Source organism: Cotesia glomerata, linkage group LG1, assembly GCF_020080835.1.
Source record: "Cotesia glomerata isolate CgM1 linkage group LG1, MPM_Cglom_v2.3, whole genome shotgun sequence".
NCBI classification, from domain to species: Eukaryota; Metazoa; Arthropoda; class Insecta; order Hymenoptera; family Braconidae; genus Cotesia; species Cotesia glomerata.
In genome coordinates this window covers 6,087,791-6,110,131 of record NC_058158.1, presented here as the reverse complement: position 1 = coordinate 6,110,131, position 22,341 = coordinate 6,087,791, and the positions used below count along the sequence as shown (strand labels likewise).

The following is a 22,341-nucleotide window of genomic DNA, read 5'->3' as shown; positions in this document are numbered from 1 at the left end:
GATCTAGGAGAGTACGAAAAATTCTACTAAATAAATAAATTTTTGTCTCAAGATCAAAACTGTGAGAAGTTAAATTAAAATTAAAGATGACCAAGTCGAAAGAAAATCTTACTGGGATAAAGTTTAAAAGTATTTAATAAATTTATCGATAAGGAAAGCCTTTTATTCATGAAAAATAATTTATGTTGAAATATAAAAATATAAATAAGTAATATGTATAAAAAATCTATTTTGAAAAACTAACTTTTGGTTGATTTTTCTAGATATTTTACATATCTTAACTATAATTAAAATAAATTTTTACATTTTTTTTTGATACTTTTAAAATATATTTTATTTATAGTAAAAATGGTCAAAAGTAAGCTATTGAAAATATATGTCTTCTATATACTATATGTACTTAATATATTTTTTATATAAATTTTTTCGTGGTCGGTATTTATAATAGTTATTGTCCGTAGCTGAGTAGAAAGATTTACACAGAGCAAAGTGCGGTGTAATGCTGGCGTATTGCGTCCCAAGAGAACTACTAGAGAACTACTAAAAGGTGAGAGCAAAAAAAGGATGAGAAAAGTAAAGAGAGTTTAAGTATAAGGGTGTAGTGGATGAGTAAAAGGAGAGAGAGAGAAAGTATGTAAGGATTCTCAGGAGCAGAGTTATGGATACTGCTGGCGTACTTCTAAAAGTAAGGAGCTCAAGAATCCTCGCCAAGCCGCGGATATCCGGTGGCTCCTCCGCGAAATTTATTTTTAATGAAGTGCTGCCGGCCGTTTACTCCTAACAGCACATATATAAGAAAATAATGCTCTACATAATACATATAAGGTTTAATCTCGTATCACTGTTCATGTTTATAGACTTTTTTTATCCTTTTTCTTATTGCATATTGTTTTGTCTTTATGTAACTGCCTATATACTTACAGGCTTACTAGTTTATTTAGCTTTTTTTATATTATTACACTTTTTAGTACATCATAGTGGTCGGATGATTTTACTTATAATAATTTATAAACTAAAATCTTGTTTAGTTAAAAATTAGATAAATATACTTTTTATCAGACTATATTTATTTTTTTTTCTAAATATTTCTTTTGATAATTTTATTAGTACAAAAAAATTTTTTTCATCAACTATGAGCTTAATCATAAATTTTGAAACAGAAAATAAATTTCTTTTAATTGTTTGATAAACGTTTATAATAATTTCATCTATTAACAATTTAAATTGAATAAAACGTGTAAAATGTCAGGAACTTTTAGTTCAATACTGAGCCCTGTAAATCTTTGAAATAAATCTTGATTGACAGTAAAATATTATTTGTGATGGCTAATTTTTTAAGCTTTTGTTTAAAAAAAAAAAAAAAAAAAAATACAATCATAAGTTTTCATAAAATTTTTTTTTTTCATTAAAGGAAGAAAAGTTCAAGTATTAAGTTTTAATTTTAAAAAACTAACGTTAGGGGAAGGACGGGCAAAACGGATATGTTAATTTGAAAATGAAATAACAAATATATATTACAATCATATCCATTCTTAACTTTGGCTAATAATTTTTTGGGTAATTGAAGTTTATAATTAAAGTAAAATAAAAATAATAACAAAGAAATTCTTCTTCGAAATTAAAAAAAAAAAAAAAAAGTCAACATTATCCGTTTTGCCCTACCAGGGCGGGCAAAATGAATACTCAGGTCGCGTAAAACGAAAACTGATTGGAAAATACATTTCAATCAAAACAATCGTCGCAAAAATATCAACCGCGTCCTGAATATGAAGAAAAAAAATCAAATCTGCATCGTCCTTAACAACATTAAACTAAGCACTGTATACTTACGATTTAAAATTTTTTTTTTTTCCTAAATTTCAATATTTATAAAAAAAATTCCCACAAGTAAGCAAAACCAATGCTTTATCGATAACGGTAAGTGTAGTTACATAATAGATTGATAGATTGCTGTCTAAAATGTTTCTATCGACCGACCAGCGATTTAAAACGATTATTCATTTTACCCGCCCTCTCCGTCTTGCCCGTCCGTCCCCTACATTAGATGACGAAAGTTAAATTGATTGTCCCATTTCAAAACAAAGTAATTAAAATTTCTTAATCTCAAGATTTTACAGCTACTGTGCTTAAAAATAGAACAGCTGAAATTTAAGAAAGAAAAGTAAATTTTTTGACTATGATCAAATCAATAGTATTAATTATTTACCTTAAATTACATCTAACTCAAAATTAAAAAAAAAAAATTTATTCTGGCAAAAAGAGGAATAAAAGTGAATTTAGAATAAAAAAGCAATAAAAATAAATGAAAATCAGGAAGCTTTTTGAAAGATTGTTTTCGCGACATTACGTAGGCGTAAAAGCAGGGAAAAAATTTTATTTTGTTAAGTATAGTTAGCGAATAGAAGATCTGGGGTATATTTGAGATTTGAGAAAAGTAAAAGGAGCAGAGATAGTACTTTTTCTTGAATGTACACACATTTGGGTTGAGGATTTTATTTCGATTTGAAATCCAGAGGGATGTTGGATAATATAATGATGGCGTCGCCGGGCAAAGAGTAGAGGAGGCGGGGCTACGAGGGGATCAATATTATCCTCCTCCACCTCTTCCTCTGGAGTAGTGAGCACCCGCGCACTATCACCCCGGCATCCCACTATTCCTCAGCACCCTCGTCGAACTGCTACTAGCAGCTCGCCCCTTTACGATCGTCCGAGAACCAGCCAGTCTTCTCTTTATATATATTATTATGTATTATATATTATATATACTGCAACAACCATCTTCTTCTGGCATACAACCGCTTTCTTCTTCTTCTTCTTTTCCGCCACCCTCACCAGCTTCAGTAACTGAAGTTTACTTATTTTGGTTTCTTCAGTTGTATTTGCTTTTACTTAACTCGAAAATTCTTTTATATCGTGAAAATCTTATTGATCAACTGAACAATTCACTTTATTTAAGAGAAAAAATTTTCTAGACTTCATTCTTTTGAAGTAAGCAAAAAAATTGTTGAAAGATGAGAAATTTACTTAGATAAAAAAAAATTTCTTCGTTTAATAAAATTTTTACTTGATTCAAAACAAAGAATTCAACTTTTTTTTTTTTCAATGTAACGAAACTTATTATTTAGCTTACAAAAATAAATTAAATAGTATGTTAGATTTAAACTGATAACACTGATCAAAAAAATTAACTTTATTGATGTCGGAAATTCTTAAACCAAGAAGATCTTGAATAAGCTTTTCGTGGCCTAAGTAAATTTTACCTGATTAAAAGAATTATTTGATTTGATTGAATACGATGAAACTTTTCAAAATGATGTTCTTGGTTCAATAATTTTTCTTTTCGATCAAGTTAACATTTTCATTAATGCACAGAAAAAAAAATTAACTTGAATCAAGAGAAAAATTCTTAAACCAAGAATATAATTTTAAAAAGTTTCATTGTCTTGAATCAAGATGGAAAATTCTTGAATTAAGTAAAATTTACTTAAATCAACAAAGATTTCTTAGTTTGAGAATTTTTCTGCTCAAATCAAGAAAATTGAGTTTTTCAAAATTATTGACTTGATTCAAGTAAATTTTTTTTTCTGTATGTAGTTTTATAAAAAATTATGAAATGTTGAACAAAATTTAAAAAATGTACCGATTCGATAAGTCATTAAAAAATTATAAATCAAACTCGACTGATATATATATATACTATTAACTCATATTAGATGACAAAAAAATTTGAACAAGTGTTCGCATCAGTGAAAGAAGTAGAGTGAAAGCGCTAAAGCCACTATACCAAAATCAAAACGATGAAATACCAGCAAAAGCAGAACAAACAAAGCAATGAATATAGAACGATATGGAGGATTGTAGGTATATAGAGAGGGAGAAGAAACAATAGGTTGTATTGTTCGGTAAAGACGTTAAGTCGTCGGATCACGACTGATAGGTCTGAGTAGTCTGGACATCTATAACGTATCTAGAGTTAACCACATGTATGCCAGCAATGTACGATACATACACACTGAAACAATCTCTATAACATATCTGTACTACGATATACGATATAGTACACTAGAGCAGTCCTGAGTCCTGAGGTCGGGTGAACTCTCAGTGCAAGGGCAGGAGTAATCGGGGATGAGAAGGAAGAGCAAGTGATTGATGAGACGCCCGGCCACCGTCTCATTACAGTTATATAAGCTTCTATAGATTGAGCCGTGCAGAAACTTATAGTACGTGGGCTAGGGGGTCGTGATTTGATGAGGTTTTATTGCCTTACCGTCACGCTACACGGAGAACGTTATCATCATTGTCATTTTATTTCCTTCTGATTTTTTGTGTTTTTTCTTGTTTCACTAGTTGTAAATAATTGAGACTAATTTATCTTTGATTACTTTTTACTTTTTACTCTTGGTTCGTTAATTAAACTATAATAAATACCGATGGTAGCTGTTTTAACCAATGATTAATTGCGATGGATTTATTTTAGTAATAAATTGAACAATTATTTTGTATTTTACGGTATTAACAAAGATAATTTATCAAAACTTGAATTTTATTGGATTTTTTTTCAATCAGTCAAGTAACTTTTAAAATATAAATATAAAAGTTGAAAGATCGAAAAATAATTTGAACAAACTTTGTTGTCTTGAATTGAGCAAAAAATTCTTGAATCAAATAAAATTTACTCAAACAATGAAAAGTTTTTCAGTTAAGCGAATTTTCTACTTAATTTAAAATAATTAAATTTCTAAGAAGTATTTACTTGGTTTGACATTTCTTTTCTTCAATCAAATTTACTATTTTATGAGTGTTAAGTAAATGTATCTCTATTTTTTTATATAAACTAAATTTATTTTTTCAAATTTATTAATAATACTTACAACAATAGAAATATTTAACAAAGTAGTCATGCACAGAAACAAAAATTAATTTGAATCAAGAGAAAAATTCTTAAACTAAGAAAAATATTTTGAAGAGTTTCATTGTCTTGAATCAAAACAAAAAATTTTTGAATCAAGTGAAATTTACTGAAATAAAGAAAAGTTTCTTAGTTTAAAAATTTTTTTACTCAAGTCAAGAAGACGCAATTCTCTAAAATTATTTACTTGATTCAAGTAGCTTTTTTTTTCTGTGTGATTAATTTGAAAATAAAAGCTTTTTTCAGATTAAGAATTTCTTCTAAATTAAGCTTCAAAGAAAACAATTCAAATCAAAATTACATACACGATTTTCTGTTTGATCCAAAATATTTTTCAACTTAAAGATCTTTTCTACAGACAGTTTTAAGAGAATGTAAATCCACGATACTTTCCACCTCGTATCTCTTGAAATCATCATGCATATCAAGATCGAGAAATCCAAAAGTTAAAAAATTGATAGACAAAAATGAAAAAGGCAAATATTGAATGAAAATTAGTAAGCAACTAGAAGATGTTATATCTCGGGCATGATTTGAAAGTTAATTCATCAAAGAGGGTAACAACGTATCCGACGGCCATCGTGAAATTTTGCGACGCCGTTCAAGTTTATGGGCGCGGCTTCGCGTGTACAAACCCACGACCTCGTCGGGTGGGAGCCTCGATGTTGCCTCGGGTTTATTGATTCTCGTGTGCCGCACCACCAGCAGTAGCATCTTCCTTCTACTTTCTGCTCCACACAACCTCATTTCTTTGTCTTTATCTTCCTCATCCTCCTCATCTAGTCCGTCTTCTTGCTCCTCTCGGTATTTCCTCTCGTCTCTGGCCTTGTCTTCTATTCCGGCTGACTGGCTTACTCTACTCTACTCCAGTCACGAGTACCAGAACTGTCATTGTCTTTTGTCCTCTCGTGCTTATACCACTTGTTTCTTTTCTTCTCTTCTCATAGCACTGTAGTACACTTACATTCTGTGTAGGTATGTCTCTCCACCGGATTTAAAAGCCTCATGAAAAGACATTCTCGTTCCTATACTATACTATATTACTACCTCTTCCTCTTCCTCTGTTCTACCTTCTGCCTACTCTGTAAGTGAGTAAGTGTAAGGTGAAATAACGCGAATAGAGTTAATGGTTATTCTTTTACTGTGGTCTTATTGCTTGTAAGCAAAAATATGATTTACATACTGACGCTATCAAAAAATTTTACACATATTTTCACGATAACTACTTGTATTTTTATTGTAACGTTATTATTTACTACTACAGATTTTTATTTAGATTTTAATTTTAGTCTAAGGATATTTAAACTCACAATAAACTATTATTGATTTGAGTAATTATTTAAACAATAAATAATAATAAGGATTTAGTCTTCTTGTTTATTACTATAAATTTATTCTTTATTTTTAGTCGCAAATAATGGTTCTAAAATTTTATCGATCAAAATTAAATATTTATTTTGTATTAGTGCACTAAATACTTAGACACTTCTTCGATGTAATTATAAAAAAATTATTTTAAGTAGAAATTAATTTTTTATCAAAAAATTCCAACAGATAAAAAATACTGATGTAGAAAAATAAAAAAAAAATTTTAATAATTTTTTTTATCAGTGTAGATAATTTTTATAATCCAAAACTCTAAAAGACGCTTTTGCCAAAATTTCAATTTTCTTTTTATCCTGTAACAATATTTGCCATAAAGTAAGCTTTTGATACCGCCAGTTTTTAAATCATACTTCTCATAAAAAACTTTGAAAGTTTTGGTGTTTTATATATTAACTTTTGAAAACATTGCAAGTATACAAAACTCAAATAATGTAACTCGAATTCTTCTTTTATACTTATTGAAAAAATTTTCGTGCAAATACCAAAAACTTAAAAATTTAAAGACCAAGTATCAAGGCTCCGCAATTGATAAAATAATTTTTGATACAAAAATTGACTAGTTAAGTAGAAAAGTTTAATACCGATCAGACAAATCGAGTCAAAAAGAATAACAAAGTTGTGGAAATTCAATTAACTTTTTGTTTAAAACAAACATACTGGAAGATATAGATAAGGTGAACGTATAACGAATAGGTACAAGAGTTGCTCTCAATCCTGAAATATGACGGCGTTAATTCAAGGCGGCGTCGCAAGAACGTTCAATACTATACGAGACCTCGTCAGCCGTTTCTACCCTCGGGTCCTTCGACCTCAACTTACTGCTTCCGCACCACCTATATAATATATTTATGTCTTTATCTACATGTATACGCTCAAAAGCGCCGCTACATCGAGCATATTGTTAGTAACTTTCTTCTTCCCTTCCTTTCTTCCGACCTTAATTTCTTCATTATACTCCTCCTCTGTTTCGGTATTTATTATATATGTCTAACTGGCGAATGAACCCTCCATCTTACTACCCTCCGACAATTATACGGATGGCTGCACTCAGATACACGTCGCGCTCGCGTACACCGTAAGTAAAGGCAACGACCGATAAAAACGACATGGATCAAGGCACCAGGAAAATTAAATGATAGATAACAGGAACGATAGTACTAATAAGAGTTTCCTCTAAATAATTGAGAATAATTTCTTGTTATTTTTTAAATATCGTTTTCAGATAAATTTAATTGATAACAAGAATATTTTTTATAAAAACTTTTCGTCTCCATTTATTGAGACTTTATCAATCTCTGAAGAATATAATAACCGAACAACAATTTTTGTAAACATAAATGATTATTAAGCATCTACTGAAAAATAATTAGTTTGATTAAAAAAAAATTCTCAATTCAAGGAAATAATTTAAAGAAAAATCTTTAAATTAAATAAAATTTTTTTTAATAAATAAAATCGTCAAAAAAAAATTCTAACAAAAAACCTTTGATATGATTTCAGGTATGGTTCAAAAACCGCCGCGCAAAATGGCGAAAACGAGAGCGGAATGCCGCGAACGCAGCGGCAGCTGCAGCAGCAGCGGACTTCAAAACTGGCTTTAGCACCGCAGGCCTGAACAGCTTCATAGGCCGTGCGGACGTCGACGCGATGTACAGTTCGTACAGCTCCTACAACAACTGGGCCGCAAAAGTCCCCTCGCCTTTAAGCAGCAAAAGTTTCCCCTGGGTGAACCACCTGGGCACGGTAGTGCCTGCGGCCTCCCACCACCACCACCACGCCCAGGTGGCGCCAGTAAACTGCTTCAACACCTCGACCTCCGTGGCCGGTAGCCATGTGGGCGGAATGTCAATGTCCGTAGGGCAAGCCGCGACTTCGATGCTCCCTGGGATGGGGTCAGGCCTCGGAGTAGCTGGGTCTCCCGTGGCGGCTTCCGGCGCTGCCTGTCCTTACGCGGCTCCAGCCGCTCCGCATCCGTACGGCCCCTCAGTCTACACTCCCCACCACCGCGCAACTGGCCCTCCAGAACCTTGCACGCTCATGAACAGCAGTATCACTTCCCTGAGACTCAAGGCCAAGCAGCATTCCAGCGAGTACGGCTCTGCCAGTTCATTCAGCACAGGTGGCACCACTGGCGGCGGAGTTTCCGCTGGAAGCATCAGTCCTGTCAGTTCTAGGGCTTCTTCAGGCGGCGGATTAAGTGCTTGTCAGTACGCTTTGACAAGTGGATCTGGTAATCCGCATTCTCCTGGCACTGATCATACCAATGCCACCGCTCGAGGTCAAGTTTGAGGTGAAGTGGGGGCTGCATCCAGCCCCCATCACTCGGCTACTGGTTCTATCAATAATTCTACCAATAATAACAATAATAATAATAGTAATAATAATAATAATAATAATAATAATAATAATAATAATAATAATAATAATAATAATGATAATAATACTAACAATACTTCTAATAACAATAATAATAACAATAATAGTAGTAATAATAATAATAGTAATACAAACCAAATAAGCGGAGGTCAATCCGCGAATTGCACGAACCAAAGTACGGGAGTAGAGTGACCCAGGCCGAGGTCCGCCGGGTCTCCGATGCTGTCGTCGACTCCCTCATCTACGACCTCCCAACAGCACTACCTCATGTACGAAGAAGATAACACCACGGCGGACCAGAAGATTAACGAGGATAGAATGATTCTCAACGCCACTGCGGCTACGGAAAATCTTATGGCCAGTAGCGGGAGTGGGAGTGGAAGTGGAAGTGGAAGTGTAAACAGTAGCGTAGCCTCAGGAGGTACTTTTGGTATGGGGATTGGCATGAACAGTGGCGCGACTACTGGCCACGGCGGAAGGCTGCCTGGGTACTGGCAACATGCGGCTACCTCTGCGGCTGGCTACTGGTCCTCGCTTTTTGACTCTTGGACTAATAATTCTATTGGCTCACAGTCATTGTCTCTCGCTTGGGACGATAATCGTAATCAGTGATTTTTATTATTGTTGTTGTTATTATTTTCTTCACGAATATTTTTATCAATGTTTTATTTCAATGGAAAATAAGTTTGTACTCGATTGATAATGAATTTTGATTAAATTTTAATATTATTTAGACCAAAGTTTTGTGCAATAATAACATTTGATTGATTGTTTATTCTGATATTGGTAAAAATAATTCGTGTAATTTTGAAATATTTTGTAGATATTTGTATAGTAGACATTAATTGTACGACGCGTTAATCTAATCGAATTAAATATTAAATAAATTGTAAACATTTGGATAATTATAATAATAAATAATAGTTATTATAAAAAATAATTATAATAAAAATAAATGATAATGTAATTCAGCAAATACCAAAAAAAGTTAATTGATTAAAAATGATAATTGATAATATAGGATGAATACAATAAGTGATTTAAGATTTTTTGGCATTTATCGATGAATTTTCGTCGAAAGGCTGCCCTGTACAGAGGATCGTTAACCAATTGTATTGTACGTTACATAAATATAAAAATCGTTTGTAAATGTAATATTGATGATATTCGGTATACTTAAAAATAAAATTAATGGAAGAAACAAAGTAAAATTATATAAATAAATAAATAAAATATATATATTCTTTTTTCAGACACTTTAAAATAAATTACTCAACTATTAGCAAGTGGTGGTTTTAAAGTGTGATGAAAAAAATAAAATATTATTAAATAAAATTGTAACGCGATCCAGTAAATAGAATTGTATAGTATGTAAGTGAAAAATTCAAGCGACCGTTATTTTGTATGAATCCCAGTGACGTACGAATATAAAGTCGAATAAATAGACATATCCTGAAATAATTGCGCGATAATTTGAGAAGATACTTACTTCAACTGAAGGAATAAATAGTTGTCATTTAATTGACGTTATCATCTTCCCACTTGTGTGTACGTTTCTTGGTCGAATGCTGATTTTTATTTGGTATTCGATTATAGATATCGTTTGTAATCTAGTCACAATAAAAACCAATTCTATTCTACTATTTGTTTTATTTATTTATTGAAATTTTTTAACTAACCTTATGACTTATAATGAGTATTGAAATTTTGTAATTATTGAAAAGTTTACTGATATATATTGATATCCAATATGTTGGAAAATTCAAGAGAAAAATGAAGATATTTACAAGCCATAGCTGTTATCGATTGCAGTAAAATTAATTCAAAACTTTTGTTATAATTGTGATATAAAATTTACATTTTATAACTTTATATATTTCACATTAATTTTTTATTTCAATTATGAAAATCAGTTTTCAATCAATTCATAAAAAAAATAAATGGATAGTATCATTAAAAAAATTAACAACATTTTGATTTTGCCAATTTTTGACGAACCTCATGAACTTTTGGTTCATGATTATTAAATTTTTTTTTCCAAATAAACAAATCGTTAACTCATAAAAATAAATGTCTCATAAAAAAAGTAAAAACAGTTCAATTTAAGACTCCAACAATGCAATGCATACATTTATCATCCCTAAAAGTACAAATTATCACTTAATAGACGAAAACTGGCAAGCAACATCAGTGGCACAATAACCCTCGATTATAGGTTGAGCAGCGATAACCTAGCAGAATTTCCATGTATCGCATTAAGACAGAGGGTGTAGAACGATAAATTATGCACCCTACCCTTCTTAGATGGGCCGAGTACCGAGTGCGAGTATGAAGTAGGTGAGCGGTAAAAAAAAACAGAGGGTGAGATTCTCTAGGATGGTTTGAGAACCCCATGAACCCCATGTCGCATACGCTAAACTAAACTTAACGGACATTATACGCCGTACCGTGACACTAACACTAACAGAGTGTCATACGTTAACATTATTCCTATTATAGCGGTATTACGGTCCCTATGCTCGCCATTAGGTGGACACTTACACTTATAGTTCGAGTGAGATAAGCAAGAGGATAATAATTTAAGAGTTAACATCTGAACTTTAGAATACCTTAAGGATTAAATGATCTACTTATGCACATAAGTATATTCACTGTTTCATACTTTACGCACGTTTTCTTTTTACTTTATCCCACGGCTAATTTTTAAAAATTTTAGTTGCATGAAAATTTGATATTTTGTCAAAAAGTAGCTACTAATTATCATGAAACTATTCACTCAATGGATTTACGATTAAAAGTCAATAAAAAATTTATTTAGATTACTTTCATTTCAATCTTTAGTTATTGATGTGATTTTAACCTTAGAAGATTAATATCCGTAATAATAATGCTTTTACTTGCGATTAAAGGCGATAGCAATTGAAAAAACAATTCTTTTATCAACAGTGCATATTTTTTCGAAATTAATATTATCAATATTTTTTTATTACGTGGAAGAGAATGTCGAAATAATGAAATACATTAAATAAATAAAATCTGCAGCGTTACTTTTATTATTATCATTGAAAGATAAATATTTCACGATATGATTCTTTATAATTAACCACTTGTACTGATTTGGTATATTTTCTTTTTTTTTTTATCAAAAACATGTGTTTCAGATGCGAGTTTTTTGCAAAATTGTCAAAATGTTTCTTCAATTTATGCGATTTATAAATAACGTAAGATTAATGATAAGTAAGTAACGTAAGATACTAAAATCAGCAGATCTCTGTCAAAAAAAAATTAGGAAAACGGTTGACCCTAAAGGCCATCCCTGCAACTTCCCGCTGATTCCGTTAATACATGGCCGTTTTTTTTGAGCTCTTTGAGCTCAAAAATACAATTCGTGTGTTGTTTTGAGATCTCCGAGCTCAAAACGATACCTTTTCTATGCTTTTGAGCTCTTGAGCTCAAAAGTCTGATAGAAGTTTCATATTAGAACACTATTTTTTGAATTTTCAAACCGCAATAACTTTTGAATGAATGAACCAATTTTTAAGCGGTTGGCGGCATTCTACGTAGTTTTTTAAGCCTCATGAAGAATTTCTAACTTTCAATTGGTCAAACTAGAAATTTTCAATTTTCTTTGCGGGAAGTTAAAAATATTTTTACAGAATTTTTTCACAAAATATTTTTTATTATTTATGCATTCACTAATTATATAATCATCGATTTAAAAAAATATTTGGTGAATTTATAAAAAAGATTAAAGTTTTTAATTAAAAATTATTATAAGTTTATATATTTTTGCATTTTTTCTACTATCGAAATGATTATTATTATCTTATTGAAATAAGTCTTGAAAAACTCAAAGTTAGAAGATTTAAAGATTCACTTAAATTAGTAAATAAATATATATGAATAAAACGTATTATATTTCATTAATTTTATTATTTATTATGCATGTTGCAAAATTTCAATGACATAATTATTATTAATAATTATTTCTAAAGCAATTTTGTTGACTGATTCGAGTCAATCTTCCATACGAGAGACCGTGGTTTGCCAATGAATTACGAATCATGCTTTCAACCTGGAATGATGGATACGGTCTGCGTGTCTTGACCCAGTAAGAGGTAGTGCTAATAAAAAAAATTATATCCCAAGCATTAATAATTAGCATGGAAAAATCATGATGGATTTTTTTGCTATGTACTTACTAGCTGGATCCTTGATTTCTACATTCGTAATATATGACGAAATTATTATAGTCTACGTCGAGAACGGCGTGATTAACTGATACCACTCCGACATTCGGTAACTCAAAGCTCATTATGAATGAATTATCACTGATAAATCTGATATTAGCAACAACGTCTCCATAATTGCCGAGGCTAAGCCATAAAGTATTAGTTAATAAAATTTTTCATCGAAAGTCAAATTAATAATAAATTTAAAACAGTAATCTTCATATTATGCTGAATTGGCAGATATAACTAATTTTGATGAACCGTTGACGGACGGATTCCAATGGTCGTATCCACATGTTTCTCCATTAGTCGGATTATTGTTGCTACGTCCGTAATCAAACTATTGACCAGTCATCTAAAGAAATCATTTATTTTTAAGACTAAAATTTACAATACTCATAACAATAATTTTTGCAGATTGTTAAATAAAAATTCTATTAATGGTCACACAGTAAAAAAATTTTCCTAAAATTTAACATAAAATTTTGTGTAGATGATTTTTTTACACAAAATTTATGTTAATTCTACACATACTGTTTGTATTGATAAAATCAACATAATTCTGTGTTAAAAGTAACACAAAAATATTTTAAGACTTTCATCGGCTGATTCTTGGATTTCTACACACTTAAATGTTATCCATAACACAAATAAAGTGTTGATTTTAACATTTTCTTTGTGTTACTCGGATCAGCTGTCAAATTTGTGAGTTTTATTAATAATTTAAATATATATTTAAATAGATTTTAATTTCTGAATAAAAAATAAATTGTTTCCCATAAATACAAAGTTAAAGAACTCAATAAAGAATTCAAAATTTTTAGATAGTGATTAATTAATTTTAATCAATAGTTGCTACTTTACTACAAGTCAGTGGCAATTAGGTGATTATAGGATTAATGATGTATTAATTTATAATTATTAATTATTAATAAACTCGTTAATTATATATTAATGGAAAATAATTTTTTTTTCACGCTGCATTTAAGTATTTTACGTAATGACACAAATCAAAATCCACCAAATTAAAATGACGTTGAGGCTATCACATTCACATGTCTAAATATCTTGTGTGGCATACGTGACTATGCTCGTACTCCCAAGATCCCGCGCAAAATAAAGCGGAGCGGCGTCATAATTTAATATATCTTTGTGTAAATTCAACATATTATTTGTGTTACTATAGAAAACATCAACACAGCCTTTATATTGAATTGACATTTAAAAAGTGTTATTTATACTACTAACCAAATGGGAGTATTCTTTAGCATAAATTTTGTGTTGGTTGGCCAGTAACATTAAAAAAGTGTAGTTTTACTTTGAATTAACACTTGAGTGTGTTAAAAAATGGATGGATTGATCAATACAAACAGTTTGTGTAGAATTAACATAAATTTTATGTAAAAAAATCATCTACACAAAATTTTACGAAAATTTTTTTACTGTGCAGTCATAACTTTTTTATAACGTTTTGTTGGTTTCCCAGCTTCGTTAGTTGCCATAATTTATAGCTAAATTTGTCATTAAAGACAAATTTGGGGACTGGGAAAATAAAGGATAAAGGGGGGAGGGGGGGACCTTACTCAGTAGGAATTTTTCGGTAACCGAAAAAATAATTCAGAAAGCCCAGACCGGGACTCGAACCCGGATCGTTTGGTTTCCATGCTCAAGATGAAAATTTCATAAAATTAGTATCATTTTATAAGATTCGATAACAAAAATTTAATTGGTTAATTAAATTAAGGATAGTAATAAAATTAAATTGATCGTTTTTTTCAATCATATACCAGACATATAATAATTTATAATACATAATTTTACATATATAAAATCAAAAAAAAAGTAAAGGTTTACTTATAATAAACTTATTGTACTGTAACTTATAAATTATACTAAATTAATTCATTTGAAACAGAAAACTCACTTGATTTGGATCGACGCGACTAAATTTCATCGATGGACAAGAAACGTATTGCAGATTTTGAGCCCCTAACCCAGCAATTAAACAAAAAGCTATTAAGTAATACAGCATTCTGTATAGAATTATTTTTTAGTGTTTTCTGAACAAAAAATTTTTTTCAAGTGATTTAATAATTGCCGATCGGAGTCTTTTTATAGTTGATTTCTGTGGGATATCAGCTTTGTTATTTATAATTATTAATATATATATATATATATATATATATATTGAATGTATTTATTCACGTTGAAATTCATATCCAATCACAATTAAAAAAATTATTAAAAAGTTAACAAAAGGTATGTTTCCAAAATTAAACTTTTATCAATATTGTAATCTGTGACGAATCGAAAAACAAAATTCAAAATTATGATTATCATTAAATAAATATTTCACAATATGATGAGTTATAATTAATCGATTAATTTTATTTTTTATACTTTTTTCTTATAAATATTTGTTACAATATTTTTTTAACTCATCGGCTGATTCTCATATTACGCAACATTATGTGCATATCAATACTAAAAAAAAAATATTATTTTGCTTTATAGAACACAGTTCATACGAATTAGCTGTAAAAGTGTTAAAAAAACAAATGTAATGAGCTATCTAAAATATCTATTACTCAAGAAAGTAAATCTTGAGAGATAGAATTTAAATTTATGTTGATTATTTTTAAAAAAGAAGAGAAAATTATAGTAGCAATTTTATTTAGAATTGTCAAGCCGACGTTGTTTTCAACTAAATGACTGTATTTGGTTAAAGATACACTATGTATCAGTATATTTCTCAGTAATAGCGGTGGTAGTTGTAGTAGTAGTGAGTGAAGTCTTCTCGAAGTAAGGGATCAAATAGAATGTGTGTCGCTTAGGCTTACGAAGACGTCGTAACGCGAAGGGTCGTCCTCTCCGGTGGCGCACTGGTCCCTCAGCAACAATATGGACCCGAGACGGAACATTGAGATTTGAGGATTTACTTGCCCAATAAAATTCGATGAGATGTCGTGAATATGTCGAGTTACTTCTCACGACTTGGGCTAATACTTTATTTTTTTTAACTAATAAATTTTTGGTTTAAAAATCTAACTTTTGCAACCAATTAACATTTATCTTCATTATAATATCAAGTATCTCTATCATGCCTCTTATTCAATACATCAATCTAATTTCCATAAATTCAAGTCATGTTTTTATAATTAGCATCAATTAATGCCATTCATGTCACTATTGAATAAAAAAAGGCTGAATAAATTCATTTAATACATTGTCATGCTTATGAAAAAATTATATTATAACACCGCCCCTCTAATGATTGATAATAATTTACTCTTGCATACTTTATACACTAAAAGAAAGAAAAAATTAATTTGGAGCAGAAGGAAAATTAATTGAGTCAAGTAAAATTTACTGAAATCAAAAACAATTTCGGCTCAAAAATTTTTTATCTTATTTGAGATAAAAAAATTCTCAAAATTATGTTCTTGGTTCAAAATTTTTTCTCTTCAACCAAATTAATTTCTTTGTTAATAAAATTTTAGAGCAATTATTTAGGAATAAAAATAAAAGGAAAATTTATAATAATAAAATTTATTATAACTCTTCTAACCCGTTATCACCTATTCGGTCATTTTTATGCTAGTATAAATCTAATTTCAAGTGGATGGAAATTTCCATCTTCACTAACGATTTGAGACAATTCGTCTTCGGATAGTTAGGTCGATGGGTAACCATCGAACTTGAACACTAGTTAGCTGGTGAATGCTAGTATCTGTTCGACTATATGTTAAGTATTAACGATGGAAAGCTACTGAGAATAAAGGGCAACTTTTTGAAAAAAATCCATGAAAAATTAACCAAGCCAGGAATCGAACCTGGATCTCCCCGATTACATTTATTATAACATTTTATTAATAACATTTAATGTGATGACTTAAAATCGGAAGTTTTTAATAAAAATAAAAATAGTAACTGTTAAAATATGTGTAAAATATTTTGATAGCGTAAGTATGTAAATCATATTTTTGTTTACAAACAATAAGACCATAGTAAAAAAATAACCATTAACTCTGTTAATTTTTTTTTTTAGTGATAAAGTCATAATCATGAAAAAATATGTTTAAGTATTGTAAAGCTTCAATGGGCGTAAAAGTTAAAGAAAAAAAAAGAAAATTTTACTACCACCTCAAGTAAACAAATAAGTACGATCTAAATGTAACGAGACATTTAAAATGACATTAAAAATTGAAATTGCAAGTCATTTATATTTTATTATGATGTTTTTTATTTTTCTGCTAAACCTAATAAACTTGATATTTATTTGATTGGTGACCATAAAACATAAAGATTACAGTCATTCGACAATATTAAACTTGATGTGGTATGATAAAAATATATGTACGTATAAACTGTGTAAGGTTGACATTACACCGTTCCAAGACGTTTCTGTGAAAGGTAATAAAGATACGCTATCTTTACCAACATCGCTCATGTTTTATCTTTTTACCTTGTGACGCAACCGTCAAACACTGCCGTGCTAGTACTCGTATCGGTGCAAAAAAAAAAAAAAAAAAAAAAAAACAATAAAAGTCAGTTTTTTATATTTTTTTTTTAAGTACACTTCTCTTCGCTTCACTTCTCAATGAATTTTTTAGTACGCAATTACTGTTTTAATTAAAGTGATAAATAAAGAAATAATTATCGGGATTATTTTAGTTTTTAATTATATTTTAATATGTTAATGGCCGATAATATATCATGGTAAATGGTTGTTGTAGTTGTAATGTGTAAGTGTACTTAGCCATTATGTATTGTTAGTATACCATACCATATAACGTATACCGTTTACCGTATATATAGTGAATAGAGTGGATTTTGGTGGTACACAAGACTGTTATTTATTGGTGGTACGCGAAACGTTCTGTTATATGCAAGCTACACCTACTGTTTAACCATATTATACATATATTACTTGTTCAAAACAGAGCCAAAGATATACATTATACATAATACAATATATAAAAGAAAACTTGAAAATTACAGTACACTGGTAAAAAAAATTTTTGAAATTTTCAAAACATTTTAAGTAATGCAATTAATAACATATAATTAAATTTTAAAATGATTTTAATATTTAAATTTTTTGATTTTCGAAACAGTTTATGAAAATCTAATACGTCTTTTGATTTTTGATGACTACTTTGTAAATTTGAAAAATGGATTTAAATTTTAAATACAGCAGTTAAAATTTAAAGTTATTTATTTTTTAATTTCAAAGACCAGCTTAGTCCCTCACGGTTTTGGAAATGCCGTAAAGATTCGGTATTTATACGATATGAATGCTGTATTTTTACCGTAATACTTCAGTTATTTTAGCCAGTTTTTTTGTCGAATTATTACGAAAAAATTATGAAATAAATTTAGAATATTTACAGCAATACAATAGAAAAATTAGTCTATTAACAGCATTTAAACCGTAAATGTACTGCATATTTACTGTATATCTGCGGCACTATTGCAGAAAAAAACCGGAACAGAAGATCCCTACTTTCTATTACCAGCAATATACCAAAAATATGCTGCTTTACTATTATTTTTCAATAGCTTAAAATTTTTTTTTATAATATTATAAATTATCACGAATAATTTTTAAGAGGTTGATAAATTAATTTCTCTATTATTATTATTATCATTTTTTTTGTCCAGACCGGGATTCGAACCCGGATCATTTAGTTATGCGCCGAAGGCTCTACCAGTTGAGCTATCAGAGACACTATCCGTATCTATTTACTCAGTCACCTAATAAGACTCACCGAGTAATAAACACAACCGTCCATCTTACGGTAGAAAGCATTATATCTTTAATTATATCAGTATAAACGTGGCAAAATTGCAGTATATCTTCGGTATTTTTACCGTAGAAATACGATTTTATTATTGTAAAATTATAGTAATATTATAGTTGATACATAGATTTTTTACGGTAAAAGTTCTAAAGTTTTACGGTAATTTTATCGTATTATTTCTGAACTTTGCAGCAAAAGTACGGTAGAAAAGCTGTATAACTATAGTAAAAAAACTGGCTAAAATGACCACAGAAATACCGTATTATTTCAGAATTATAATGGTAAATTTATGGTAAACGGATTAATACCAAAAATTTACGGTATTTCAAAAACCGCAAGGGGTTATTTGAAATCATGAAATAGATAATAAATAATAAAACAATGAAATAGACAGACTTTTATATAAATTTTGAAAACAATTTTTAAGAAGAAAACTGTTTTTACAAGTTAAAAATTTTCCATTATTGTCAAAATAAAAATTTTATATTTATTATTTAAAAACTTGATGTACAGTTGGAAAATTTAATTAATGAATTAATATTTAACTAAAATAATTTTTCACTAAATCTATAACAAATGTGTATATTTTCAAGTTATTTAATTAAAAAAAATTAAAAATTCTTGATTACTTAAAAAAAAGTAATGACAAATAAATCAAAGCAATAAACCCGTTTAAAGATAATGAAAAAAGTATAATTTAATGGAGCAATTTGTTGATGAAACTGATTGTTTTGGCGTGCCAGATCTTTTATGTAAATAGCAATCAAGTTGAGTGCGAAACGTGGTTGCATTTAGCATACAAGTATACGTAGCGCAATAATTAATTCCACCCAATTCGACTCTATTCAAATTTTCGTCATAAATTTACCCTTAACGTTAATTTAAAAAAACTGACATTAAGTAATACTAATTATAATTGTTGACGCAATTAATTTAACCTCAGATCAGGCAGTATACTAGAGGACAGTGTCTCCAAAATGGCAGGATATTCCTCAAGTCCATGCATAGATGCATTACAGAGGATCAAGGAGATACTACATAATGCATCGGAACCGATTTACTCCCTTCGGTTCTGTACCAACACTAACACCTATATATCTATGTATCTGTCGGTATATCTCTGTATATAGATATATGACAGAGATATATGTTGAGAACGGTGAACGACGACTAACGTGTTTCAGATGAAGCCCTTTGTGCCTACCCAGTTGCCTTGAGATTGAATATAAACGCGAGAATAAGAAGCCATTTTATCACGCTTTTCGTTGAGCTTTTACTCTAGTGAAATTGAGGGCTCAAGATGTGGCTTAGAGAATTGGGAGAGGAAATTCTGTATTTGCCGTCGTGAGTAACTCGATGCTACCTCAGAAAATATACTCGCTTATATATTTTTTTGTGTTCATAATAATTAATTTCAATTTTTATATCATTACTCATTAGATTCATTTATTTAAAAAATTTTCATTCATTTATTTGTTTATTTTTCTTTATGCAATTACACCGAAAAAAAAAATAATTCTATTAAAAAAATTTTCTTAATCCAAAAATGTATTTTTGATCATTTTTAAGAGGGATTATACCGAATTTTAAGTAAATCGATTTATTAGAACTTGAAGTATTATTTCGATTATAGTTTTGAAAATAGTTGAAAAATCTTTGTGACATAATCTTGAATGTGTAAATTTTAAAGATAAAAAAAAAATAAATTCAATTTTTCTTAAATTTGTTTATTATTCCGACAAAATAATTTAATCAGAACAATCATCTAATCAATCAATCAATAACTAAATCATAATTGAACTTATAGTTGCACACTGATAGAAGGATTTCTTAGTATTTAAAAAGATTTCTTTGTATTTAAGAAATCATTTCTTAAACATCATTTCTTAGTATTTAAAAAATATTTCTTAAATACAAAGAAATATTTCCTAAATATTAAGAAATATAACTACAAAGAAATATTTCTTAAATACTAAGAAATATTTTTTAAATGCTAAGAAATGATTTCTTAAATACAAAGAAATCTTCTTAAATGCTAAGAAATCCTTCTATCAGTGCAACAAAACCTTTGTCTTGTTTGGATTCATTAGTAAAAAATTTAACATACACTTTCCTCTCCGTCGAATTGACTTGCCAAGCGTTTCTAACGCCAATACTCACATAATCATTCTCGCAATTTTGGCTGCTTTCAATGACAAAGAAATAAAATTTAATATTTATCCGATGATTTTCCGGTGCTATGAAGTACCAACTGCAATTTTTATTTGGTTTGTAATTTTCAGGATAATTTGGAGACTCTAAGTTAGAAACCATTTCACTTTCCAATTCAACAAACTGGTTGCAAACGGTTTCATATTCGGCTTCAAAAGCGCCGGTGATGTTGGGATGACTCATTTTAACATATACGACTAGCAAGTTGTTTGTCGGATAAATCTTTGTATTTTAAAGTCTGCTGCAGTAGCGATCTAGAATAAATTTATTTCAAGTACTGAGCATCAATGAATGTAATAAATAAAAATTAGGACGACGGTTAACCCTAAAGGCCACCCCTGCAACTTCCCGCTCATTTTGTACTCAAGCGTAGCGTTTTGTACTCAAAACTCTAATAGCAGCTTAATAAAACACAATTTTTTTAATTTTCAAACGGCAATAACTTTTGAATGAATGAATCGATTTTTACGCGGTTGGTGGCATTCGACGCAGTTTTTGAAGCCCTATAAAGAATCTTCAATTTTAAATCGATCGAGCCAGGAATTTCGAAGTAATTCTGAAAAAATACTTTTTTCGGATTTCTTTCGACAACGATCTCACGAACAAATCAACCGATTTTGACCGGCCTTACGGTGATCGATGTGGTTTTTTTATCTTAAGAGCTGATTAGATTTTGGAATTGATCGGTCAAGCCATTTAAAAGTAATTCCAAAAAAACCACATTTCAAAAAATGTTTTTTTGTAATTTTTTTGAGATTTTTCAAAATTTACTGGTTCGAATCGGTCCAAATGGTAGTCAAACTTTAAGTTTGGTCAAACTCTTTCAAATGGCGTCAACCGCGATGAAATCGGTCAAGCCATTCGAAAGTTATGAGAGAGTCACATACATACATACACACACACACATACATACAGACATAGTGACACCCTCGCGGGGACAGTCAGGGAAGCTTCCTGTGACCTTCAAACGTCGAGATCTGGTGAAAACTCGATTTTCGAAAAACGGGGTAAAACCAATAACTTCCCGATTTTTGAAAATTTTCAATTTTCTTAGCGGGAAGTTAATAATCAACAACTAAAGCATAAAAAAATTTAGGGGAAAAATTCCATATGTAGAAATTATAAAAAACTACATATAGGGTAGAAGTACCGGTTTTGGCCATCTTAGGACCATTTTTGGCCACTTGATATTTTAGTGAATTTGTAAAACATTTAACTATTCAAGTAAAATTTTTATAGAATTTATAAATTAATACATTTATACGAATTGAATTTATAAAGTCTTGCGCTTAATTCATGCAAAATGGTATTTTTTTCATAGCAATAATCTTGTAAGCTTATATAAGTTTTATTGTTGTTTTTTGAATAACAACATCTACATCAATATAACAAATCAATTAATTAACTAATTGAAAATTTATAG

At 29.7% G+C, this 22,341-nt stretch overlaps 2 protein-coding genes and 2 long non-coding RNA genes across 4 annotated transcripts in view; 2 read left to right on the top strand and 2 right to left on the bottom strand.

Moving 5' to 3' along the window:
* LOC123262187 (pituitary homeobox x) overlaps positions 1 to 8,584 on the top strand; it is a 30,329-nt gene extending 21,745 nt beyond the window's left edge. Inside the window, exon 5 of the mRNA XM_044724331.1 lies at positions 7,796 to 8,584. Coding sequence (XP_044580266.1) covers positions 7,796 to 8,584 — 789 coding nt within the window. The remainder of the gene's footprint in view (positions 1 to 7,795) is intronic.
* Positions 306 to 22,204, bottom strand: LOC123262342. The gene is made up of 3 exons (XR_006508925.1): positions 22,052 to 22,204; positions 17,498 to 17,499; positions 306 to 318 (listed from the first exon to the last, which is right to left on the bottom strand). It is a non-coding gene; the product is annotated as an uncharacterized LOC123262342 (long non-coding RNA).
* Positions 8,891 to 9,283, top strand: LOC123262289 (uncharacterized protein DDB_G0282077-like). The gene has a single exon (XM_044724480.1). It carries the CDS (start codon positions 8,891 to 8,893, stop codon positions 9,281 to 9,283), a length of 393 nt encoding a protein of 130 aa, XP_044580415.1.
* Positions 12,585 to 13,047, bottom strand: LOC123262331. The gene is made up of 2 exons (XR_006508924.1): positions 12,874 to 13,047; positions 12,585 to 12,795 (listed from the first exon to the last, which is right to left on the bottom strand). It is a non-coding gene; the product is annotated as an uncharacterized LOC123262331 (long non-coding RNA).
* Positions 22,205 to 22,341: the final 137 nt, after the last annotated feature.

What these genes read in the sequence shown, in the direction of transcription:
- LOC123262289 (XM_044724480.1), top strand. Translation starts at nt 8,891, where the DNA reads ATGCTGTCGTCGACTCCCTCATCTACGACCTCCCAACAGCACTACCTC.